The 26,714-nt window shown below is 33.9% G+C and overlaps 1 protein-coding gene across 1 annotated transcript in view; it reads right to left on the bottom strand.

The window, feature by feature from the left end:
• LOC149798873 (inositol 1,4,5-trisphosphate-gated calcium channel ITPR2-like) overlaps positions 1-26,714 on the bottom strand; it is a 367,714-nt gene that overhangs the window by 146,319 nt on the left and 194,681 nt on the right. Inside the window, exons 36-38 of the mRNA XM_089957788.1 lie at positions 25,431-25,512; positions 21,613-21,800; positions 16,312-16,425 (exon numbers count right to left, since the gene is read on the bottom strand). Coding sequence (XP_089813914.1) covers positions 16,312-16,425; positions 21,613-21,800; positions 25,431-25,512 — 384 coding nt within the window. The remainder of the gene's footprint in view (positions 1-16,311; positions 16,426-21,612; positions 21,801-25,430; positions 25,513-26,714) is intronic.

Raw genomic sequence — 26,714 nt, forward strand, 5'->3', positions numbered from 1 at the left:
CACAATTTGTAATATCAAAGTCAATATCAAACTGACCCAATAATAAATTTTCAACTTAAACCATTTTTAGATTTTGTAGCTATATCTGATGAATGAAAAACTTTATCAATTTAAATTAATGAAATCTGAAAAGTATCTTTTAATATTTATGGGAAAAAGACATAATTTAATCCTAGTACACTAAGTGTGTGAAAAGCATGGTATAACCATTCTAGCTGTGTTTGGTCTTTAATTAACTCAACCTGACTCCCCAAAACAATGGTTGCTGAGTTTGAAAGGAGGTCTATTAACATCTTGAAACTCAATATGCATTAATTTCCGTGCTATGGATATAGTTGGAATACAATTTCTATGGATACAGTTAGAAAGAACACTACTTCTATGGATATAGTTACAAATAATATAATTTTGATGGAGTATACAGAAATAATACAATTTCCAGGATGAACAATAGCAATGGATACAAGTTAATGCAGAAGTGTTCACTATCTAAATTTAAGATGTTTGGATATTAGAAGTTTAACATACCTCATCAGGCCGACATACCCTCTGCCTTTATTTGTTGGTGCATCACTGTTGGTAAATACATCATGATTAAACTTTAAATATGCAACATTTGCACTGCATTTATTTCAGTGTATATTGGGACTATAACTACAATTAATGTAGATCTAACTTGCAGTCACAGAATTTATTGCATGCATATTCAATTTAACATGGTCAATTTTTGGTGTCTGATATGACATTCAATGCCTATTCACTTTAACATGATCAATTTTGTTTTAATATGGTGTCCAATACTCATTCAATTTAACATGATCAATCTGGTGTTTGATATTATGTTCAAGTAATCCATTCAATTTAACATGATCATTTGGTGTTTGATATAATGTCCAATACCCATTCAATTTAGCATGATCAATATGGTGTTTGATATGATGTCCAATAACCATTCAATTTAACATGATCAATTTTGTTTTTAACGTAACGTCCAATACCCATTCAATTTAACGTGATCAAATTGGTGTTTGATATGATGTTCAATTCGTGTCTCTGTATCATACATCCAGACTAGAACTGTTTAGGATTTTTACATCTGTATGTTAATATTCCTGGATGTGCCAATTTCAACTTTTATTATATTAATACCCATTTGTTTTGAATTTCATTTACTCGACCAAAACTAGAAATGTTTGGAAAGCATAAAAGAGCATTACATAGACTCAGTATAAAAGTGACACCAATTTCTGCTGGCAGTCCCGTAACCTTTTTTGTGAAATATTCCTATTCAAAGTCTGCAATTCTTGCTTGCCAGAACATTTCCCTCATTCCATTCACATTTATTACATGTGTTCCAGGGGCCCCGAGTGGCCGAGTCGTCTAAAGCGCTCTCCATTATGAATCACTGCCATCTCACCTCTGTCTGCGTGGGTTCGAGTCTCAGATTCAGCCAATGTGGGTATGTGAGAAAGCTTGCCAGTAGCTTCTTGCGGGTCAATGGTTCTTTCCTGGGTTGGCAGGGTTCTTCCTCCACCATTAATACTGGCTGCCATGTATAGCCTGTCATGTTCTGGAAAATGGCATTAAACCCTACAACAAGAACAACATGTGTTCCATTCATATCCATTCCATGTTACATTTCCTCATTCCATTCATATGCATTACATGTTACATTTCCTTCATTCCATTCATATCCATTACATGTTACTTTTCCCTCATTCCACCACTCTGATGGCCTAGTGGTTAGAGCATCTGCCTCGGATGTGGGAGGTCATTGGTTTGATTCCCGGCCAAGTCATATCAAAGACTTAAAAAAAATGGTACTAACAGCTGCCTCGCTTGGCACTCAGCATCAAGTGGTTAGTGTTAGGACTGGTTGGCCTGATGTAAGGATAATGTGACTCGGTACGACATCATGATACATGTCTGCGGCATGATGCCCCAGTGCTAGACATCACTATAAATTGTCACACTGCAGACATCGTAGCGATATGACTGAAAAATTGTTGAAGCTACGTTAAAAATCCAAATCACACACACAGAGGCACACACATTTCCCTCACTCCATTCATGTTACAGTCCCCTCATTCCATTTATATCCATTCCATGTTACATTCCCCTCATTCCATTCATATCCATTACATGTTACATTTTCCTCATTCCATTCATATCCATTACATGTTACATTTCCCTCATTCCATTTATATCCATCCATGTTACATTCCCCTCATTCCATGTTACATTTCTCTCATTCCATTCATATCCATTCCATGTTACATTTCCCTCATTCCATTCATATTCATTATATGTTACATTTCCCTCATTCCATTAATATCCATTATGTTACATTTCCCTTGTTCCATTTATATCCATTGTATGTTACATTTCCCTCATTCCATTCATAGCCATTACATGTTACATTTCCCTCATTCCATTCATATCCATTACATGTTAAATTTCCCTCACTCCATTCATATCCATTACATGTTACATTTCCTGCATTCCATTCATATCCATTATATGTTACATTTCCATCATTCCATTTATATCCATTACATGTTACATTTCCCTCATTCCATTCATATCCATTACATGTTACAATTCCCTCATTCCATTTATATCCATTACATGTTATATTCCCCTCATTCCATTTATATCCATTCTATGTTACATTCCTCTCATTCCATTTATATTGATTCCATGTTACATTCCTCTCATTCCATTTATATCCATTACATATTTTACAAGATCAGAACCATATTTTTACCATTTTCTTACAAGAACTCATCTTACTCGTACAAATTCTTGTTAAATGCATTTAAAACTTTACTTTTTTTGCATCGCCACAGTTGTCATGATATAGAATATCAACCTTAAAAATATGTTAATTCAAAAATTGGCAACATCTTCCATTGCAGAAGCCCTCTTTTCATCTGTTTATATGATGACTTACTTGATAAAATGATTACTTTTATTAGTAAAGGACATGGATATGTGCAAGTCATAATTTGTTTTAAATGGAGCAAAAAAAATTCAATATTTCACTTGTTTTTCAAGGTTCCTGCATAAATTTTCAGTGGGAATTCTGAGATAGCAATGTAATTTTATGTCAAATCAGTACTAAACTGACTACAAAACATAAGACTTTTTCTTCTATCTTCTGCCTTCCTCTTTGAAGGGAAAAATGACATAAAAGTCAGTGTTTTACTCTGCACTATTATAAAAATAACTGTGTGGGATTAAATATGAAATCACTGCAAAGTAAAGTTAAAACCATCTCTTGGGCCTGTTTTGATGTCAAGACAGACTCTAAAGTGACTATTTTGGTTGAATGACACACTAACATGGAACCTGTAAGCACTGAAATTCTCTGACATACATGAATTTGCAAAAAAACTAACAAACAGACCATACAGCTCCTCATTTTCATAATAACATGTGTATTCCTTCCATAATTAGAAATTTTTTGTTAACAGCTGCTGTTTAATTAATTGCCAGTACATATTGGTAAGGTTGATATGAAAAAATTTTGTGCCTCAAACTGCTTATATTTATTCAGCACATGACCTGTGAGTAATCTGCTCAGGTTTGCTTAATTTCAGCATGAAATGCTAAATGACTTTTCAACTTTTTGACTAGTTTACTTCTAACGAACCAAATCATGTTTCTTAAGACATTCTATTTCATCATTGTTATTGAAAATGAAATGTACTATAAAATGCTACATGACTCTTCAACATTCTGTTTCATATATCGTTATTGAAGATGAAATAAATTATGAAAGGCTTCATGACTCTTCAACATTCTATTTCATGCATTGTTTTAGAAAACAAAATATAGCATGAAGTGCTATACGACTTTTCAACATTCTATTTCATTGACTGCTATTGAAAATGAAATGTACTATAAAATGCTACATGACTCTTCAACATTCTATTTCATTCACTGCTATTGAAAATGAAATGTACTATAAAATGCTACATGACTCTTCAACATTCTATTTCATATATCGTTATTGAAGATGAAATAAATTATGAAAGGCTTCATGACTCTTCAACATTCTATTTCATGCATTGTTTTAGAAAACAAAATATAGCATGAAGTGCTATACGACTTTTCAACATTCTATTTCATTGACTGCTATTGAAAATGAAATGTACTATAAAATGCTACATGACTTTTCAACATTCTATTTCATTGACTGCTATTGAAAATGAAATGTACTATAAAATGCTACATGACTCTTCAACATTCTATTTCATTCACTGCTATTGAAAATGAAATGTACTATAAAATGCTACATGACTCTTCAACATTCTATTTCATATATCGTTATTGAAGATGAAATAAATTATGAAAGGCTTCATGACTCTTCAACATTCTATTTCATGCATTGTTTTAGAAAACAAAATATAGCATGAAGTGCTATACGACTTTTCAACATTCTATTTCATTGACTGCTATTGAAAATGAAATGTACTATAAAATGCTACATGACTCTTCAACATTCTATTTCATTCACTGCTATTGAAAATGAAATGTACTATAAAATGCTACATGACTCTTCAACATTCTATTTCATATATCGTTATTGAAGATGAAATAAATTATGAAAGGCTTCATGACTCTTCAACATTCTATTTCATGCATTGTTTTAGAAAACAAAATATAGCATGAAGTGCTATACGACTTTTCAACATTCTATTTCATTGACTGCTATTGAAAATGAAATGTACTATAAAATGCTACATGACTTTTCAACATTCTATTTCATTGACTGCTATTGAAAATGAAATGTACTATAAAATGCTACATGACTCTTCAACATTCTATTTCATTCACTGCTATTGAAAATGAAATGTACTATAAAATGCTACATGACTCTTCAACATTCTATTTCATATATCGTTATTGAAGATGAAATAAATTATGAAAGGCTTCATGACTCTTCAACATTCTATTTCATGCATTGTTTTAGAAAACAAAATATAGCATGAAGTGCTATACGACTTTCAACATTCTATTTCATTGACTGCTATTGAAAATGAAATGTACTATAAAATGCTACATGACTCTTCAACATTCTATTTCATTCATTGTTACTGAAAATGAAATATAACATGAAATGCTACATGACTCTTCAACATTCTATTTCATACATTGTTATTGAAAATGAAATATACTATAAAATGCTACATGACTCTTCAACATTCTATTTCATACATTGTTATTAAAAACGAAATATAGCATGAAATAATAAATGACTCTTTGACTAGTTTGTTGACTTGTGTCTCCTTCGTAAACATATGCTTCAATGATTCATATCCTTTAAAACGCAGAACTGTTATTCAATGTGAAACTAATAGTGACATATGATCATAGGGCATCTTTATTCCAACAACACCTGTAAACACCTGTATGGAACAAACAAAATTATTACAACACAGTCTTAATTTATATTAGGTTAGTTGAATAAACAGATAAAACAAGTTCAGATTAAGAACTAGTTATAAAAAAGTTTTCTGTTTAAAGTCCAGAACACAACAACTTCTACCACTACTACTTAAAAAGGCAACTTCCCTATAAAGCAAAACAAGTGGTTTACACTATCAATGTTTTTAAAATCTGCTACAAAGCAATATGTGAAAATAGACTGCAACAAAATTATGAGTGAGAAGGTGAAGGAGAACACAAAGAATAAGCATATGGGTTAAAAATTCCCCAAACACTTACTTTGCTAAGAAAAATTGTAATTCTAGGGATGGAGGCCCAAAAATTGTGTAGCTTGAATCATTCATGATTCCAGTTCCAAGTTAGTGTTAAGAACTTGTTTTATATGGTGCATGAATATGTCTTGGTCAAACTGCCGCATGGTATACACACATCATACCAAATTCATTATTTGTAGCTATGTTTATGTATCAACAGATCAAATAAACAAATAAAAGGTATAGGTCATGATCTGTCAGGGCATTATGCATGATCAGATCAGGGTCTACATATGATAAGTATAGACCCTGATCTTTAGGAATATTCTGTCTAAGTGAATCATAGTCTATCTATGAAAAGTATATACCCTGATCTGTAGGAATATTATGTCTGAGTGGATCATAGTCTATCTATGAAAAGTATATACCCTGATCTGTCGGAATATTAAGTCTAGGTGGATCATAGTCTATCTATGAAAAGTATATATCCTGGTCTGTAGGGATATTATGTCTAGGTGGATCATAGTCCATCTATGACAAATATAGACCTTGATCCGTATGGATATTATGTCTGAGTGGTCATAGTCTATCTATGAAAAGTATATAACCTGATCTGTACTGACATTATGTCTAAGTGGATCATAGTCTATGAAAAGTACAGACCTTGATCCATATGCATATTATGTCTAAGTGGATGAGTCTATCTATGAAAAGTATAGACCCTGATCTGACAGAATATTATGCATATATCAGCAGATCAGAGCCAACATATGACCAAATGAGCCTCTTCTTTTAATAGTCATTATTATTATTATTATTATTATTATTATTATTATTATTATTATTATGTCAACAGAATACACACCCTGATACTTGAGGGCATTATGTATGAATCAGCATATCAGAGTCTATGTATGAAGAGTATAGATCTGATCTTCAGGGACATTATGAAAGTATTAGCAGGTAAAATCTACATAAAATCAGTACAGACCCTGATCTGCTGGGGAATTATATGATAACAAACGAAGATCCTTTTCAAAAGGTACAGCACATATAACTGCAAAGTCATTGACTAATAATTGAATCCCTTGACAGAAAATAATTTTTCTACTATTTCTATGTCATTGAAGATATTCTGGCTATGATCTACTCCATCTGTCAATCAAAATGTGCTAGGTGAAAAATTGTCTATCCTTAATAAGGAACTGGCAAAATATTGTACTTTCACAGTACCTCCTTTATCAACCCAGTGCCTGGTACTGCAGCAAAAATCAGTCTTGAAATTAAATTCACTAATCACTCAGGCAGATCATTTCTATACTATCCCATCTCTGATGGATGAGATGAAATTTAGCAGGTGATAACAATGGAGAAGAAAATCTCAATATTAAGCTAAAGTTATTGCTATGTTGAGTTTCTACCAAGGTGGGCACAATAAAACTATACTGAGGTTATGCATTCAAAATATACAAGAAAACTACAATGAATTTACGTTTTCAAAGGATACAAGAAAACTAGATTGAAGTTTTGACACATCAAATTAGTTTAACTCGGCCAAGATTAAGGGAACCTTTCAAGTAAAAAGATTAGCAATAATCACAAACCATGTTGTGCTAGAAAAGGTCTTAAGTTTTTGCACATTACTGATGGACTATAAATGAGTTTGTTGTTCCACCTGCGTGTTTGCTCTCAGTTGTGCACGTTACACACAGTGACCATTTTGTCAGACGTATTGCTGCCAAACTCCCTCTTTAATGGACAATTATTCCAAATATAACTATTTGTTCTTGAGTTCTTGTGTTCTTCAAGAACTCATATTTAGAAGCTGCCATGTTGGTAATGATGCTAAGACTAATGGAAGACAGTGGCCTGCTCAAAGGTAGTTCCAGACGGTCTAGTGTAGGTGATAACCAGTCTAAAGGTATTCTGCTCATATCATGAAATACTGTATTGGGTATTTATATTGCAATTTATCAGTACATCAGTATATTGTTACACCATTAGTAAGATGATATCATTACACCCAATCAAGAAACTGCCAGTAATTGTTAATGAAAAGGTCTATCAGAAGCAAGACAGCTGATGTATGCCATCACTGGTAGCGCTGCTAGTAAATTGTGTATGACTGACACATAAATGTGGAGAATCTTTATTAGGGTCTTTCTAAGAATTTTCTTTGGTACAAATTTAGTCCCAAATTTTTATGGAAAAACATATCGCAAACCATGCATCTCCTATGATTCTATAGAAAACCAAAACTAAAGACTCACACAAGTGGGAATTCCTGACTTTAACATGCTGACTGGTGCTCCATTCATAAAAATCACACTTAGAAAGCTAAAATAATTACTGTTTTTAGTAAAAAAAACCTTCAACATACCAACTGACCAACTGTCTCCATTAATAAGGATCACACTTAGAAAGCTAGAATAATTACTGTTCTTAGTAAAAAAAACTTCAATGTACCAACTTGCTCCATTAATAAGGATCACACTTAGAAAGCTAAAATAATTACTGTTGTTAGTAATAAACTTTAATATATCAACTCCATTAATGAGCCTTACACTCAGAAAGCTAGAATTGTTAGTGCTATTCTATTTTAGGTTTGGAAAGCTACTGGATACAGATTACTCTTATAACCGTGCAATCTCAAATTATTCTAATGCAACAGCATGCAAGTTATAAAGAATCATCCATAGAGAGACAGGTATAAAAATAACACTTAAATATACCCTCTGCCTTTTGCTGTTCGTGCACGAGCAGTTTTGATTCGGCTATAAAATATAAAGATTTAAATATTACATGCATAATGAGCAATCCTGTAATTCCTGTTCAAGCAAATACCCAGTACAACATATTTCTTTCTTAATTCCTCAAAGAAATGCTAAGATTGTTTTTACATAAATAAAATATTATTAGTCTATTTTTCTGACTGCACAATATTAGACCTGTTTAAGTAAATAATCTTATTTTCATAGAGAACAAATGTTGTATATAGTGCTTGTAAAATAAAAGGCAACTTATCAATGCTAACTTCGACTCAAGATAGATATCTGAATGCATTACAACTCATACAAGTACATACTAAATGTAAATACATTTTGTTCTTGGTTTGTGCAGCAAAACTGTTGTTTTCTTTAACTGTATTCTAATGCAGTTAAAAAATAAATCTACCAGTAGTCTCAAATAAAAATAAAGTCTATGTGGATCATAGCAATGAATCCTGTGATAAATTACTCTTTTGATAACAATGCCAGTAAAACGACTGACCGACATGCATATTATCTGATGATAAGCATTATATGTACCATGTTTCATAGCAACCCAACAATAGCTACATTCACATAATTCTGTCATGTACTGAATCAAGCTGTAAGTACATATGGAAATTATTTCTTTTCAAAACCAAAGGAATCCAAAGATTTGTCAATACAGTATGCACAATGTTCCATGAACATCATTATATGCACAAAGTTTTACAGCTATCCATAAAATAAATCTGCAATTCAAGTTGCATTCATATGATTCCATCTTATACTGCATGTAGCTGCACTACAAAAATTGCAATAGCTCTGACAAAATATGTAAATGTACTGTGACATGTCAGCATGTGTGTCTTCAGATGATACCTGTAATAAACTGTACAAAGATTCGAGCTGATCCACTTAAAACAGACTAACCACATTCAAAAGATTCTTCACACAACATCAAGACCAAAGTAAAAACAAGAGTAATAACTTGAATGAAAATCAAAGAACAGTTGATTTTCCACATCGCAAGATGTGTACCCAGGATCACACAGATCCATCAATAACAACTGGACTAATCGTATTCACATGATTCTGTCATGCAGCTGCAAGAGCAATAACAATAATACAAATTGTAGAAGGACAGTACATGTAATTTGTAGATGTGCACATCTTCAAATGATAACCACAGCATGTACAAAGCTTGACTGTGATTCAATTGAAAACTGAGACCACTAGCTTTTACAAAATTTTCTCATACTCTACATCCAAGTCCATAATAAAAGAGGGCAATAACTCTAACAAAATTCAAAGGTGCTCTCATTTATGGACATGACAATCTCAGATGATGTTTAGAACATATCCCAAGTTTAATGGCAATACAACGAAATCTGTGAAAATGGTTGTGTTAACAAAATCCTGTAATATAATACATCAAGCTGCAAGTCAAAATCTTTGTGACAACAGTGATCAAAAGATTCTGTCATACATTACATCAGGTCACAAGTCAAAATCTCTGACAACAGTGATCACAAGATTCTGTCATACATTACATTAGGTCACAAGTCAAAATCTCTGTGACAACAGTGATCACAAGATCCTGTCATATAATACATCAGGTCACGAGTCAAAATCTCTGATGAGTCAAAATCTCTGTGACAACAGTGATCACAAGATTCTGTTATACATTACATCAGGTCACAAGTCAAAATCTCTGTGACAACAGTGATCACAAGATTCTGTCATATACTACATCAGGCCATAAGTCAAAATCTCTGTGACAACAGTGATCACAAGATTCTGTCATACATTACATCAGGTCACAAGTCAAAATCTCTGTGACAACAGTGATCACAAGATCCTGTCATATAATACATCAGGTCACGAGTCAAAATCTCTGATGAGTCAAAATCTCTGTGACAACAGTGATCACAAGATTCTGTCATATACTACATCAGGCCATAAGTCAAAATCTCTGTGACAACAGTGATCACAAGATTCTGTCATATACTACATCAGGCCATAAGTCAAAATCTCTGTGACAACAGCGATCAAAAGATTCTGCCATATATTACATCAGGTCACAAGTCGAAATCTCTGTGACAACAGTGATCACAAGATTCTGTCATACATTACATCAAGTCACAAGTCAAAATCTCTGTGACAACAGCAATCAAAAGATTCTGCCATACATTACATCAGGTCACAAGTCAAAATCTCTGTGACAACAGTGATCACAATATTCTGTCATATAATACATCAAACTGCAAGACAAAACCACTATGATAAACAGTGATCACAAGATTCACATACACTGAACATGGGTACAAGACAAAAAGGGCAAAAACTAACAAATTTTGCAGGAGAAGAATGATTTGTCAATGTGCACATATTCAGACAATGAAATTAACATTTAACAAACATTTATGGAGATTCACTAATAAATGTGAAACTAGTCACCTGCACAATGATTATACCGTATACTGCAATCAGCACCAAGTCAAAATGGGAGACAACTCTTATAAAAATTGTAGGAGTACAGTCATTTTTGTTCATATGGACACCTTCAGTTCATGATCATAATATTTACTAAGTTTCATGGCAATAAACTGAAAGCTGCTGGATTAGTGTTGGACTTATCGCTGGCTAGATGGACATGAGGATTTCTATAGAGGCAAGATGAGTACAAAATTGAACTAATAAGAACAACTAAAATTTTGCTGCTACTTGCTGCCAGGCTGTATTTCAACAAGCCCGTATTCTACTTGCATGTTTTTACATACTCAGTAAGATAGTTATCACTGGAAATAATACATTACAGTTCCAATGGACTGCTCTGATGGCCTATGTGGTTACAGCATCTGCTTTGGATGTGGGAGGTCGTGGGTTCGAACCCTGGCTACTCATACCAAAAACTTATAAAAAATGGTACTAGCAGATGCCTTGCTTGGTGCTCAGCATTAAGAGGTTAGTATTAGGACTGGTCAGCCTGGTGTCAGGATAATGTAACTGGGTGGGACATGATGCCACATGTCTGTGGCATGATGCTCAGTGCAAGACATCACTATAAACTGCACACTACAGCTATCATAGCAATATGACTGAAAAATTATAAAAGCTACTGTAAAAATCTAAATCACACACACAAACACATGCACAGAGTTCCTATGAACAAATGTTGGTCTCTGATACTGAGTATAATGTGTACCCAACAATGAACAGCACTGACTTAGATCCGTCATAATGTGTCAACACACCAGGGTCTGACCTGCTGCTGAACCAGCAAGTCATGGAACATCTGCCATTTTTCATGCACCCCTTTACATGCATCTAAATACATCCATAGCCTTCTAACCAACTTTAACACAAAACTTAGCTGACATTACTGAAGCATGAATTTTAGGTCACAGCAATCTACATTTTGCCATGGCACATGCTAAAAGAACATCAGCTGCATGATTCTAAAACTATTAATGTCTGAGAAACTGACCAAAATGAAAAATTAAACAAGGTATGAAGAACAGAGGGGCATGTGGATCTAGTGACAAGGTTAAAACTTGTAAGCCCTTTACACATTTTGTTATGAGGCACAATAAAAACAAGTCTCTTGATATATACAGCTTAAAACAAACCAAGATATTCAATTCTACCACCATCTGGAATCCTAATGAAATAAGAGTACAAAAGTTATTCAGAGAGAAAGCAATGTTAGTAAACAAGGAGGAAAAAAAAAATACTGACCTTGCAGAACTAAAAAGAACAGAAAAAAATACAAAATATTAACACAACTATGTATAGCACTAACAAACCAAACAAAGGCAATAAACAAAGCAAATTTTCAAACAAGCACAAACTTAATAATAAAATATAAAATCTACACAAAAAAAACATGTAAATAATGATTTTTAATTAATATACATAATATTTTCTTAAACTATCTGATGGACATATGAAATAAATAGCACTTCTATCATTTCATAATTAGAGATGAGTCCCTCAAAGAAACTGGTCTATTGGAGAAAAAAATAATCTGAAGGAATTTAAAAGATGTTAATTTTTTAAAACTATTTTTATAAGTTTTAATTGTAAGTATTGAAATCATATCGTAATTTTAATAATAACTCCACCATACCAAATTTAGTAATTAAAATAACTTATTATATGTTTGATTAACATTATCACAATATAAGTGCACTTCAGCATTTGTCATGACCATTGACCCTGAACCTGATATCATTTAACTGTCACTGTCAAGAAATACTCAAAGGCTATGTTTGGTTTAATCCATAATTAAGGTTTTGTTTATTTTCTTTAAAAGTTTAACTGGAATCATTTAAAGAATTCTCCCAATATATCAACATGATTGATTTGGTTTAATACAAATCTACTAATATTTGTTAGTGTCATAGTCCTACAAATATCTGATGAAACACTGTCTGATAAAATGAGCAAGTCTATGGTTACATCAACAGGGGAATTAGTTTATAGTCAAGGAACACTGTCTAATAAAATGAGCAATTCTATGGTTTTATCAACAGGGGAATAAGTTTATAGTTATGGAACACCATCTAATTAAATGGGCAAGTATATGGTTTTATCAACAGGGGAATTGTATTGTATTACAAGTTACTTGTGCACTCTGTAGCAATTGACTTGGTCCAAGTACTCTACAGATGTGCTTATTAAAATCATGCACAGTTCTGGAGATGTATTCCAAATGATGACTTCAGGAGAAGCAGCCATAAAAACAGTGCTGCACCTTAAGTGCAGGATTGCAGGTTTCATATAATTTATTTTTTCCCTTATCCTCCAAACCTTTACCCCTGTGTGCAATGGCCAACATACTGCTAAAGGTTATGAAGTCTTGAAGATGGTAGTAAATTTCCAACATTTTTGGCATTCAAGGAGATGACTTGAAGATGGTAGTTAATTTCCAACATTTTTGGCATTCAAGGAGATGAAGTCTTAAAGATGGTAGTTAATTTCAAGGAAATGAAATTTTTACAAATTTTAAAGATGATCACCATACTGGACATCAGAAATTACATTTTATACCAAGTCCTAAGTCTTTTAGTGAAAACCCCACATCATTATGGTCACATGCCCAGAAGAAGTAGCAATAACAATATTTATAAGCTAGCCACCATTGAAGGCATGTTGAATGACACCTTAGCATCATTTTCATTTAGGAACATCTTAAAAAGTCATTTAGCTGATAACCAAGTCAATACAACACTCCTTCAGAAGGAGCAACAATAACATGATTTTCAAGATGGCAGTCATGGAGGCCATGTTGAATGTCCAATTGGCACCATTTTTACTTAAGACCATCTATAAGTCACAAGAAGTCTTTAAGTGCAGGAGTAGTAGCAATAATGACATCCCTCCAAGTAATGTTGGAGTAGTAGCAATAATGACTTCCCTCCAAGTAATGTTGGAGTAGTAGCAATAATGACTTTCCTCCAAGTAATGTTGGAGTAGTAGCAATAATGACCTCCCTCCAAGTAATGTTGGAGTAGTAGGAATAATCACGTCCCTCCAAGTAATGTTGGAGTAGTAGCAATAATGACTTCCCTCCAAGTAATGTTGGAGTAGTAGCAATAATGACTTTCCTCCAAGTAATGTTGGAGTAGTAGCAATAATGACCTCCCTCCAAGTAATGTTGTAGTAGTAGCAATAATGACTTCCCTCCAAGTAATGTTGGAGTAGTAGCAATAATGACTTCCCTCCAAGTAATGTTGGAGTAGTAGCAATAATGACCTCCCTCCAAGTAATGTTAGAGTAGTAGCATATAATGACCTTTCTCCAAGTAATGTTGGAGTAGTAGCAAAAATGACTTCCCTCCAAGTAATGTTGGAGTAGTAGCAATAATGACCTCCATCCAAGTAATGTTGGAGTAGTAGCAATAATGACTTATCTCCAAGTAATGTTGGAGTAGTAGCAATAATGACTTCCCTCCAAGTAATGTTGGAGTAGCAGCAATAATGACTTCCCTCCAAGTAATGTTGGAGTAGTAGCAATAATGACCTCCCTCCAAGTAATGTTGGAGTAGTAGCAATAATGACATCCTTCCATGTAATGTTGGAGTAGTAGCAATAATGACTTCCCTCCAAGTAATGTTGGAGTAGTAGCAATAATGACTTCCCTCCAAGTAATGTTGGAGTAGTAGTAATAATGACCTCCCTCCAAGTAATGTTGGAGTAGTAGCAATAATGACTTCCCTCCAAGTAATGTTGGAGTAGTAGCAATAATGACTTCCCTCTAAGTAATTTTGAAGTAGTAGCAATAATGACTTCCTCCAAGTAAGTTTGCTTTTCTTGTCTTAACCAGTAAAACTATAAATAAAATTTCGAGTGTTTTCTCCAGCTTTCCAAGAAGGTAATAATTATGTTTGCTATTACATCATTTATTTGAACTCATTACTTAATTTACGTAGCCATAATAATTAATATTTATATTCAATTCTTTTAAACTGCTAAAATGATTTCATCATAGTATTTCTTTTTGATACTAAAATATTGTTATAATTAAGTTTGTTCTGATATAAGAATTTCTACAGATAAGAACTGATATAACTAAGTGCCTAATATGCTCAACTCCACCCCTATGCATTTTCTTTCAAATTTCTGCACCGCTGTAAAACAAAAACAATGTATGAAAATCCAACCATTGAAACATATGTGGTACCCAGGGAAGGCACATTTTCAAAAATACATGCCAATTCACTCAGGTTACTCAAAGAGTTCATATGAAAATGATAAAAAGTTCTAAACTGTATTTATGGGTGACTTGTCCCCATTAAAAGTACCTTCCCTGGATCCCAAGTATATTTTACTGGAACAGCCCTTACTAATAGTGTGATTATTCCATTTCCTTTGCATTCCTTACACCTAACCAGATGAACTATTCCTCCTGGTAATCATATCAGACAATACTCCCATACTAATCATCATTTAGTTGAATGTAATCATGTCCCATAATATCTAAATACAAATAATTTGCATTTGCATAAGACTATCATTTTCACTGATTAAGTATTTAGTCTGAAAAAGTCAGATTTCTTTAATTCTTTACAATCTGTTCTCTTGTAACGTTCTGAAAGCAGAAGGTAATCTTTATCATTGCAATGCTTGATGCACAATCTGAGTGAAAAATCAAGAGTCTTGATAATTTATTGGAACTGCCTAATAGCTGGGACACAGATCACAAGCTTGGAAAGATAATGATTATTTTTAGTTCTTGTCCTTTATGATGTGTTGCTATGTTTACATGCACCCTTTCTAATTTTACTATGATCATTCTTAAAAAACACAATGGTGCAATCCTGAGAAAATACTTTTTTCCCCTCCATATAATGTCAAGTCACTAAGAAATTCTATAATTTATACATAGAATAAATCTGCAAATGCAATTAAATCTGAGAAGAAAAAAAAAACATTTTGCATAAAACTCCTCAAAATAAATTTATGTTTTTACATTCCTTATTTTAAGCCTGTAAGAAGACAGCTGATACTATAAGCTCATTGGCAAAAGAAACGGTAAAAAAATGGTATTTAAATAATGTAGTAAAAATCATTCAAACAAAACTCATGTCAGTGCATGATTTTAAATAAGAGTTGAAGCTGATGCCCATGACATAAAATTCCTTGGAATGATGACACTCAGAGCAAATTCTAATGGTTCACTTCGAGGACAAAAAACAATGATTTTTTAAGGATGATCTTATATTTTTGTTTAAGGAGGAAGTTTCACACAGATTTTTCTCACAATCTTCTTTTAGCATATTTGTATCAACCAGTGTATTCCGGATTATGTTCTTTTACATAAGGCTAAAACAAACTTTTACGAGTACTGACCTTTTGCCAGGGGAACTCTTTAACAGCTGCTTGACAGTGTCCTTGTTATTACGAGCAAATTCTGTTACTGTCTGCAGTGTACCACTAAGACTGCTGAGGTATCCCCACATGGCACTGAAATGTGGAAATATAACTTATTTGATACAAAGAGATTGTTTAATTGGTTCATTGATTTAATGATTAGTGTTTAATAGCATATAAGTATATGAAACCATTTAGTTATTTGGTGCTTAATAGCAAATAAATTCACGAGACCATTTAGTTGGTTGGTGTTTAATAACACATAAGAACATGAGACATATTGGTTAGGGGGCCCTGAGTGGCCGAGTGGTCTAAAGCGCACTCCATTATGGATCACTGACATCTCACCTATGTCTGCGTGGGTTTGAGTCTAGGATTCAGCCAATGTTGGTGTGTGAGAAAGCTTGCCATTAGCTCCTCGTGGGTTGGTGGTTCTTCCCGGGTTCTTCCTGTACCATTAATTCTGGCCGCCATACATAGCCTATTGTGTGCTGAAAAATGGCGTTAAACCCCACAACAACAACAACAAACATATGGTTAGTTGGTGCATAATAACACATAAGCACATGAGACCATTTGGTTGGTTGGTGTTTAATAACACATAAGCACATGAGACCATTTGGCTGGTTGGTTGGTTTTTAATAACATATAAGCACAAGAGATCACTTGGTTTGTTGGTGTTTAATAACACATATATTCACATCAGAATATTTAGTTTCAGGGCAAAGGAAGTAAAATGCCTTGCCTAGAGAAACATCATAGAAGCTGACTTGGATGTGTCCACACAGGATTCAAACCTACAAACCAATGATTGTGAATCTAGCATGCTAACCACTGAACTACTGCAACTCCTATTACCTGTAGAAACAAAAAGTTGTAATGGTGATCATCTCCCTAAGTCTCACATGAAAATATGGGGGAGTGGGAAATCAGCATAGTATTGATTTGTATTGGAAATCATATGAAGTTTGAAGATCAATTATAGGTTCATCAGTAACAATCAGGCCTTGATCTTAATCTCTTAACAGCAATTTATGTATTTTTCATATGACCTTGGTCACATATTTATCTGTTTTTGTAACTTAACTTTCTTCTGGGTATGCTTTCTAATTTTAATGAAACCAAAATTAATACAGTGGTAATTTAAAACTGAAGGAACTAGATTTGTGTTTGTTAACAAATGTTGACCAAAACAGTGCAAGCAAAAAAAAAATTATAACTGTAAAAAAACTGCCACACTTGCTATAATGGCATGATACTCTAATTAGGATATCTATTTATATATACAAACATGTATAGCAAATATCACTTTCTTACCTTGTGTGATTTATGCTAAAAAACGTTTTAAAAAATGTTCAGAAGTCATTTAAATATATATAAAAACAAATAATTATACAATGATGTAAAAGTCTGAAACTCTAATTATGTCATCTATGCATGAACTCATTCAGCCCTGGAGGTTTTTGTCGTTTTTGCCTGAAATGCAAGTAGGAAACACATTTTGGGGCTATTTCTGAATGCATCCTAATACATCAACTTTCAACAGATTTTCCATTAGCCTAATGTCTAGATATATTAGAAACATCATTTTCCATTGGTTATTTTGCTCACACATGAGGAGAAGGTTAAAAGTTGGAGTTCTTTTTTTTTTTTGCTTAATGGACTCATCATTTTCATATAGAGACCATTCTTTATTCCAAATGCCTACCTTATCCTAGTTTTTGCAAAGGTTCACCTGTCTGTGTGCAGTCCAGGCCAGTCTGCCTTAGATCCGAGACCAAAGGGTCTAATATCCTGACACAAAATCTGATTCTGAATACTGGCAAATTTTGGGTGAAAAAAAACATGTCCAAAAATTTTGGTTTTTTCCTCTGTATTTTGTAGTGCAACTTGAACATCCTGATTTTTGAGTATCATTATAGAGCTTTATATGTCTGCTTTTTTGTATACCACCCACTTTGGTGTATCTTACATGACCTTAATGCTGCAGAGCTCTGAAGTAGGGTACAGCCTCATCACATCTACAGGCGGGATCGGGGCTGAATGAGTTAATACAAATATGCCATTCAAATTTAATTTGGTCTAACCCAAGTTGCCTTTGACCAAAAAGTTTAAAAAATTATTAAACTTAAAACTTGCTGTAATGGCTTCAAGCAATCTATTTGTGACCATGGTAAATTGAGTAAAATTCCATGGCTCCGAATACAAAGATTTTGTGTTGTCACACTAAAATTGTTTTGAGATACACATGTGATATATAGACTTACAGATATATAAATAGCTGGATAAGAGCAAAGCTATATGCCCCTTTCTGTTCACGCAGGCAGTAAATCTCCAAATATGACAATTATTCCATCAAAGCCTAACCAAATACAATAAAAGACAAACTTTACAAGGCAAATCTCTATGTAATACACAATTCACCTACCAAATGAAATCCAGTTCTTTGCAAGAGTTGCAAAGCTAATTGCTGGTATCAATAAGCGTGGTCAGATGACTACTGCAGAGCCATTACAACTCAACACAGTGACCTAATAACTGTTATAGACATAAGCCAAAGCTGGTTTAATAAGTGTGGACAGATAACTACTGTAGGGCCATTACATCTCAATGCAGTAACCTAATAACTGTTATAGATACAAACCAAGACAACCAATCATCAAACTCTTCATAGCTATAGTTGAAATGAAGCTTTATAGCAACATTTACGAAATGAAAAATGTGAAGCTCAAGTGTTCACAAAGCTGTACTTGAGCAACGCCAATTCTAAGATGTGCAAGTGCCATAACTAAACAAAATATATTAAACAGAATGTGTTCATAATTGATATGAATCTTCAAGGCAAATTTAGTTCAAAGCCGATAATAAATGTGGATGCCAGAGTGCTGACAATGTTTTATGTCAGCAATATCTATGCTATGTTGTTCAAGTTGGAATAACTCTTAGATATATACACAAAACTGTGCTCGTCATTCAATTCACCGAAGCTATTTTTTGAGACAAAACACATTTGGTTTAAACCTAATAACAAATTTGGTTATCAGAGTGTTCACAAGGCAAATGGATGCATACATGGATGGACAGCGAAAGACCGTTACTGTCCTCTTATCTTAATAGCAGGTAACGAAACACCTTGTGAATTCTCTTTACTAGATGAGCCGTTATGGAGAAGAAAGCCTCCATTAAGTTACTGAATTTATCTCTGTTCTTTATTTGAAAGTAAAAACAGATAAAAATTCGTAATCCTAGCTGGGCATTTTTACAACTAATATACAAGACACCTTCCTTATCGAGCTCATGCTTTATTTAGCCAGAGAGAAGATTGACTTGAACAAAGAGCTTAATCCAAACATTGTTAACAATGACCTTAATCTTGGGTGTGGATTGACATAAAGGTTGGCACATGGATATTGAAGTAATCACTATGCTGAACTTCTGACATGGTCTGTTTGACAAAAATTAGTGATGATAAATACCATACTTATTTTTAATAATATATTCTAACTTAACATATTTTACTAGTTTTAATTACAAAAAGCTATTATCCACATTCCACATAGTCTTCTGAATTGAATAAACAAATGTTATTCTTTAAGCCAATAATACAATTTGAGCAGCTATGGTATCATCCTACACTCAACCCTTATTTCAAAATATTTTTCAAAGTTTTGCTCCAAATGAGATTTACATTTATTACATATAATTTCCGTCAGAGGGTAGACATATCAGAAGAAAAAAAATAATATATATATAGAGGATATTTCCTTTTCCTATGCTATTACTGGATATATTTCATCATGTGGTACCAAAAATGTGAAAATTTATTGAGTGGCAAAGCCTCGAGTCAAAATATATTGTTTTTCGTATCATAGGATGAAATAAATCTGGTATTAACATAGGAAAAGAACATTTTCTTTTATACCAATCCTGCTCCAGAATGGAAGTTTAGAAGATTTACATTCACTCTTCAGCAGAACATGCACTTCCACCACCTTTGCATAAATTCACCTCACTTTCATTGCCTAGTCATATGAATATACATGACTTGAGAAAGCGGCAGGATTGGGTTAATATAATCTGCCACAGTAAATTACATTTTTGTCATTTTGTCAACTATTTGACATTATCTGAAAAACAATGCAAGTCTGATTCAGTAATGCATCACAACAGGTTTTTGTTGTTATTGCCAAGGAAGTCAGGGGAAATAACTTCAGTGAGATACTCATGGCATCTGGTACAATTTCATTATAAGAGACTAATTTCCATGTATGAAATACAGGGCAGTTTCTATTTATTTGTTACAGCTCACAGGGTTCTCTTTTTTATGTTGTTGCAAGTACAATTTTTCTAGGCACACTGAATCAAGTGTTGCATGGCATGATGGGAAATCTTATTATTTTCACACGTAAAAATATAATATATTTTCACATGTGAAAATATAGGATGGAAAAAATATGAAAATTATTTTGCCAATAAGTCTCTATATTTCACACTCAAGTATATACTAAAACAGTTTACTCAAAAATGTTTTCATTTTTTAAATAAGTGTTGAAGAATTCCTTAACTTTAAGAAAATCATTCAGTTTCAGAAATAAAACAAAGAGATTTGAAATAATAGGTCTGTATTTGGAAACTTACTGTCTGCTGAATAGTCCATAAATAAATTATTACTGAAACCAAGAATAAGGAGTCTTATTTGAAAATTTCATATTCTGGTGATAATTTGTATGATTTAATTTAGTGATACCTATACTTATATTTACTGTTTAGTGACATTTACACTTATATTTAGAGGTTAGTGATATCTATACTTGTCTTCAGTGTTTAGTACATCTACACTTATCCTTAGTGTTTAGTGATATCTACACTTCTCCTTAGTGTTTAGTGATATCTATACTTATACCTTGTGTTTAGTGATATCTACACTTCTCCTTAGTGTTTAGTGATATCTCTACTTATATCTGTACCAAGTGTTTAGGGATATCTATACTTATACTAGTGTTTAGTAATATCTATACTTATACATAGTGCTTAGTGATACAAAACCTATACTAGATATGACTGCATCCATTTTCACATTATTATTATTAATATTATTATTTGCCAAATACACATGTCTCCAGAATCAATTGGAAAAACCTTTTTCTTCTAATAAAAGTAATAAAATGACAATACACATTTCTGTGTCGAGTTGAACTGAAATAAATTGATGCGTCACCTAAAGGTTAAGACTCTTGATATCTGTAAATAACAGAGTAACAGTGAGTTGTGGTAAATTACTTGTCATGTGGAATATCTCCAGCACCACTTTCAATCATTCCACTGGCAGTGTTAAGGTAGACCCAGAGGAAGAAGCGTAAGAAGGGTCGCTTCAGGTTGTCACTGATGTTTGGATTGTTCAAAATCTTCAGTAGTTCTGGAATTTTGAAGATTGTCTGGCAGATAGACTCAATAAATCTGTTCTCACCCTAAAATATAAAAAGACAGAAACTGTAAAATATACTATGCATAACTGAATGTACAAGATCTCTACTCTTTCATGCATGTAATACATCTCACAATGAATGGCTCTATTGGCTGAGAAACAATAAACTCAGTAGTTCATTTACACTTTGACATTCTTTAAAGCAGAAGATGACTAAAATTATTTCCATTTCAGAATCTTACAGTTTAATTACTACAATATAGTCAGTATTGTGCTGATGTGCTATTAATACCCTCCCTACATACATACATACATATTTACATACATACACACACACACATGCACACATACATATATACATAGACATATAAATGCATGCATGCATGCATACATACATGTATGCATACATACACATACATGCATACATACATACATAATCATACATACATACATACACATGCATGCATACATACACATGCATGCATGCACACACACACACACACCCACACATACATACATACGTACATACATACATATTTTCTGTATTAAGTTTAAAAATGAAACTTTTCAGGACCAAAACCTCACAACCAAAAATCAACTTTTAAACAAATATATAAAAAATGTATAGAAATTTTAATTCTTTAAGTTCAAAATTTTTTAGCAAACCAAAACCCTTCTACTTTGAAAACTGAAACAAATTTTGGATCTCAAAGGATATTTTTATACTGAAAGGAACCCCATAAAATTGCAGTTCATTAAAAACATGGAAAGGTACTGCCAGATTCTAGTTACAAGCATGCATACTATTTTATTTTGTTCAAGAGAGTATATCATCCCTGACTCCCTTGTAAACAATCAGTTAAACAGTATTCTTTACACCTGGCTGAAGTAACAGTTTTCAAAGTTATCTATATGAAACATAGTGCCAGTGGTTGTGCAAAATCCAGGGAGATTATTTCCCTTGATTTTATTTATTTTTGCCAATCATAATAGTATGTCCAATACTATACACCTAAGTAATTCTCAAACACCTGGCTTTTGAAGTTAAGAAATAGCTCATGCTCTCACATTTGACATTTCAGCCAACCAAGACCAACACAAAACAATTTTACATTTGACATTTCAGCCAACCAAGACCAACAAAAAACAATTTTACAAGATTGACATTTCAGCCTACCAAGACCAACACAAAACAATTTTACAACATTGACATTTCAGCCAAGCAAGACCAACACAAAACAATTTTACATTGACATTTCAGCCAACCAAGATCAACACAAAACAATTTTACAACACTGACATTTCAGCCAACCAAGACCAACACAAAACAATTTTACAACATTGACATTTCAGCCAACCAAGACCAACAAAAACAATTTTACAATATTGACATTTCAGCCAAAAAACCAACAAAATACAATTTTACAACATTTTTAAATAATATTTACTAGCTATACATTTTTTTATATCAAATAATGCAAATTTTACCCAAAAGTACAAATCATGTATTCAAACAAAGTTGGCATAAACACTTATAGTATAAATATCAACAGAAACACGATTATCATATTAATACAATGTACAGCAGGCACTAACCAATACACAGGAAATTCAAGCATCTTTTAAGGATTTTAAAAGAAAAAATTTCATTTTCAAACACTTCAGTTAGCACACTTTTAAAGAAGTTAGATTATGGTAATATGACTCCACTAAATGTCAGATTTAAGTATTAGACAAGAACTATCAAAGTCTGAAGTGAAGACACCAACAGAGTTGGCTTAGGATATGGGTGACAGACACCAACAATGGTGGCTTAACACATAATTGAGACACCAACAGAAGTGGCTTGGGGTATGGGTGACAGACTCCAAGAGTTGAATTGGGATATGGGTGACAGACATCAACAGAGGTGACTTGGGATATGGGTGATAGACATCAACAGAGGTGACTTGGGATATGGGTGATAGAATCAACAGAGGTGACTTGGGATATGGGTGATAGACATCAACAGAGGTGACTTGGTGATATGAGTGATAGACATCAACAGAGGTGACTTGGGATATGGGTGATAGGCACCAACTGAGGTGACTTGGGGTATGGGTGATATACATCAACAGAGGTGACTTGGGGTATGGGTGATAGACATCAACAGAGGTGACTTGGGATATGGGTGATAGGCACCAACTGAGGTGACTTGAGATATGGGTGATAGGCACCAACTGAGGTGACTTGGTATATGGGTGATAGACATCAACAGAGGTGACTTGGGATATGGGTGATAGGCACCAACAGAACTGACTTGGGATATGGGTGATAGGCACCAACTGAGGTGACTTGGGGTGTAGGTGATAGGCACCAACAGAGGTGAATTGGGATATGGGTGATATACATCAACAGAGGTGACTTGGGATATGGGTGATAGGCACCAACTGAGGTGACTTGGGGTATGGGTGATAGGCACCAACTGAGGTGACTTGGGGTATGGGTGACAGACACCAACAGAGTTGATTTTGTGTATGGGTGATTGAAATGCAATTTCCCAGCTACATCAGTTTGGGAAAGTTTCTGACCCACATATGATATCCATGTTTAAGACAAATATATTCTAAATTTATTAGTATTGTTGATATTTCATTCTTTGCATGCTTCTGACTGGTGCCATGACCAATTGCATGGGACTTCAGAGCACTTTCTCTTGCTTTTCCAACATCAAATTCTTTTCAACAAACACAATACGGTTTGTGTATCACTTGTCCCTCTTCCTCTTAACAATATAATTATGCTGCTTCTTGTTTGACAATATGCTTCCCATCAAAAAGTGCTTCACTGATCTTTTATCAGCCTTAATACAACTGTAAACATAGCATCCATGAACATCCTGAGGTTGTTGCAATCCAAAACGAGTCAGAATGCTATTGCTATTTTTTTTCATTATTGGCAACAAAATATAGCATCTGTCTGGTGATTTGTTTGGGATAATATTGTTGGCTGTTTAAACTTGTATATACAATCTTGGGTTTGGAGTGGAGAAATTCAAATGCACCATGTAAGGAAGATGCGCAAACTTGGATATAAAATGCAATTTATTCTATCTATTGTCACAAAAATAAACATTGTTTCTAGTGACAGACCATCTTAACAGTGCATTGTTGTATCATAATCCATTTATGCCAGTGCTATCCAACCTGCGGCCTGCGGGCTGATTGTAAATGGCCCGTCAGAGCTGGAGCAGCTATATAGTCACTGCTTTTCAGTTTTCTGCTGTGGCCCTCGGCTTCAAGAAAAACATTTTTCATTGGTCCATGGTGCCAAAAAGGTTGGACAGCACTGACTTATGCTGACATCTGGCCTGAGTAATGTATGATGCTACTAGACTAGCTATAATTGACCAAACTTTCAAGGCAGGAACAGGAACAGCTATAATTAACCAAACAATGGCTAATTTTTTAAAAATTGTACACAGAAAAAAATATAGTTTTGCTGAAACTTTAAAGAAAAAACTGATTACAACCAAAGCACCAATCATTCTGTATAAATTCTAAGCATGATACTGGGATCTTTTTTTTCAATCTTTAAAACCAAAACTTCCAAGACAGGGGATCACATGATATTGGGGTCCTTTTTCAATCCTTAAAACCAGAAATGCAGAGTCTGGGGATCACATGATACATACCTCTGCACATGCAGCCAGAAGATCTACAATGGAAATGAGGTAGTTCAAATCTGGATGGTTTGAGGATGTCAAAATGGCTTCCCTGGAATAAAACAAGACAGAAATGGAAATATGGATACCATTTTAAAAGTGAATGCTATATCAATACCTGAGCATTGTCAGTATATGTCAGGGTTGTAAATCAAAATCAAAGGTGTGCTTTCTTTGCAAAGTACTGTAATTACCTGCCTACCAGTAGAGTCCAACTGCAAACTGTCAAGATCCCGATTGCATTGCTTAATGTGCTGGAAAATCTGAGTCTGTGTGATCTGAAAGGAGTAATCCCTAGAACAAACAACACAGACCCCAATCTGCAGTATGAAAGGAGTAATCAGTAGAACAAACAACACAGACCCTGATATGCAGTCTGAAAGGAGTATTCAGTAGAACAAACAACACAGACCCCAATGTGCAGTCTGAAAGCAGTAATCAGTAAAACAAACAACACAGACCCAGATCTGCAGTCTGAAAGCAGTAATCAGTAAAACAAACAACAAAGACCCGGATCTGTGCTCTGAATTAAAGGAGTAATCAGTAGAACAAACAACACAGACCCTGATCTGCAGTCTGAAAGCAGTAATCAGTAAAACAAACAACAAAGACCCGGATCTGTGCTCTGAATTAAAGGAGTAATCAGTAGAACAAACAACACAGACCCTGATCTGCAGTCTTAAAGGAGTAAACAGTAAAACAAACTACACAGACCCCAGTCTGCAGTGTAAAAGGAGTAATCAGTAGAACAAACCCCCACAGACCCCAACCTGCAGTCTGAAGGGAGTAATCAGTAAAACAAACAACACATACCCTGATCTGCAGTCTAAAAGGGAGCAATCAGTAGAACAAACAACACAGACCCCAATCTGCAGTCTGAATTAAAGGAGTAATCAGTAAAACAAACTACACAGACCTCAGTCTGCAGTCTAAAAGGAGTAATCAGTAGAACAAACCCCACAGACCCCAATCTGTAGTCTGAAAGCAGTGATCAGTAAAACAAACAACACAGACCCCGATCTGCAGTCTGAAAGGAGTAAAGGAGTAGAACAAAGAAAACAGACCCCAATCTGCAGTCTGAATTAAAGCAGTAATCAGTAAAACAAACTACACGGACACCAGTCTGCAGTCTAAAAAGAGTAATCAGTAGAACGAACCCCACAGACCCCATCTGCAGTCTGAAAGCAGTAATCAGCAAAACAAACAACACAGATCCCAATATGCAGTCTGAATTAAAGGAGTGATCAGTAGAAC

Source organism: Sinohyriopsis cumingii, chromosome 5, assembly GCF_028554795.1.
Source record: "Sinohyriopsis cumingii isolate HCF-2022 chromosome 5, ASM2855479v2, whole genome shotgun sequence".
Lineage (NCBI taxonomy): Eukaryota > Metazoa > Mollusca > Bivalvia > Unionida > Unionidae > Sinohyriopsis > Sinohyriopsis cumingii.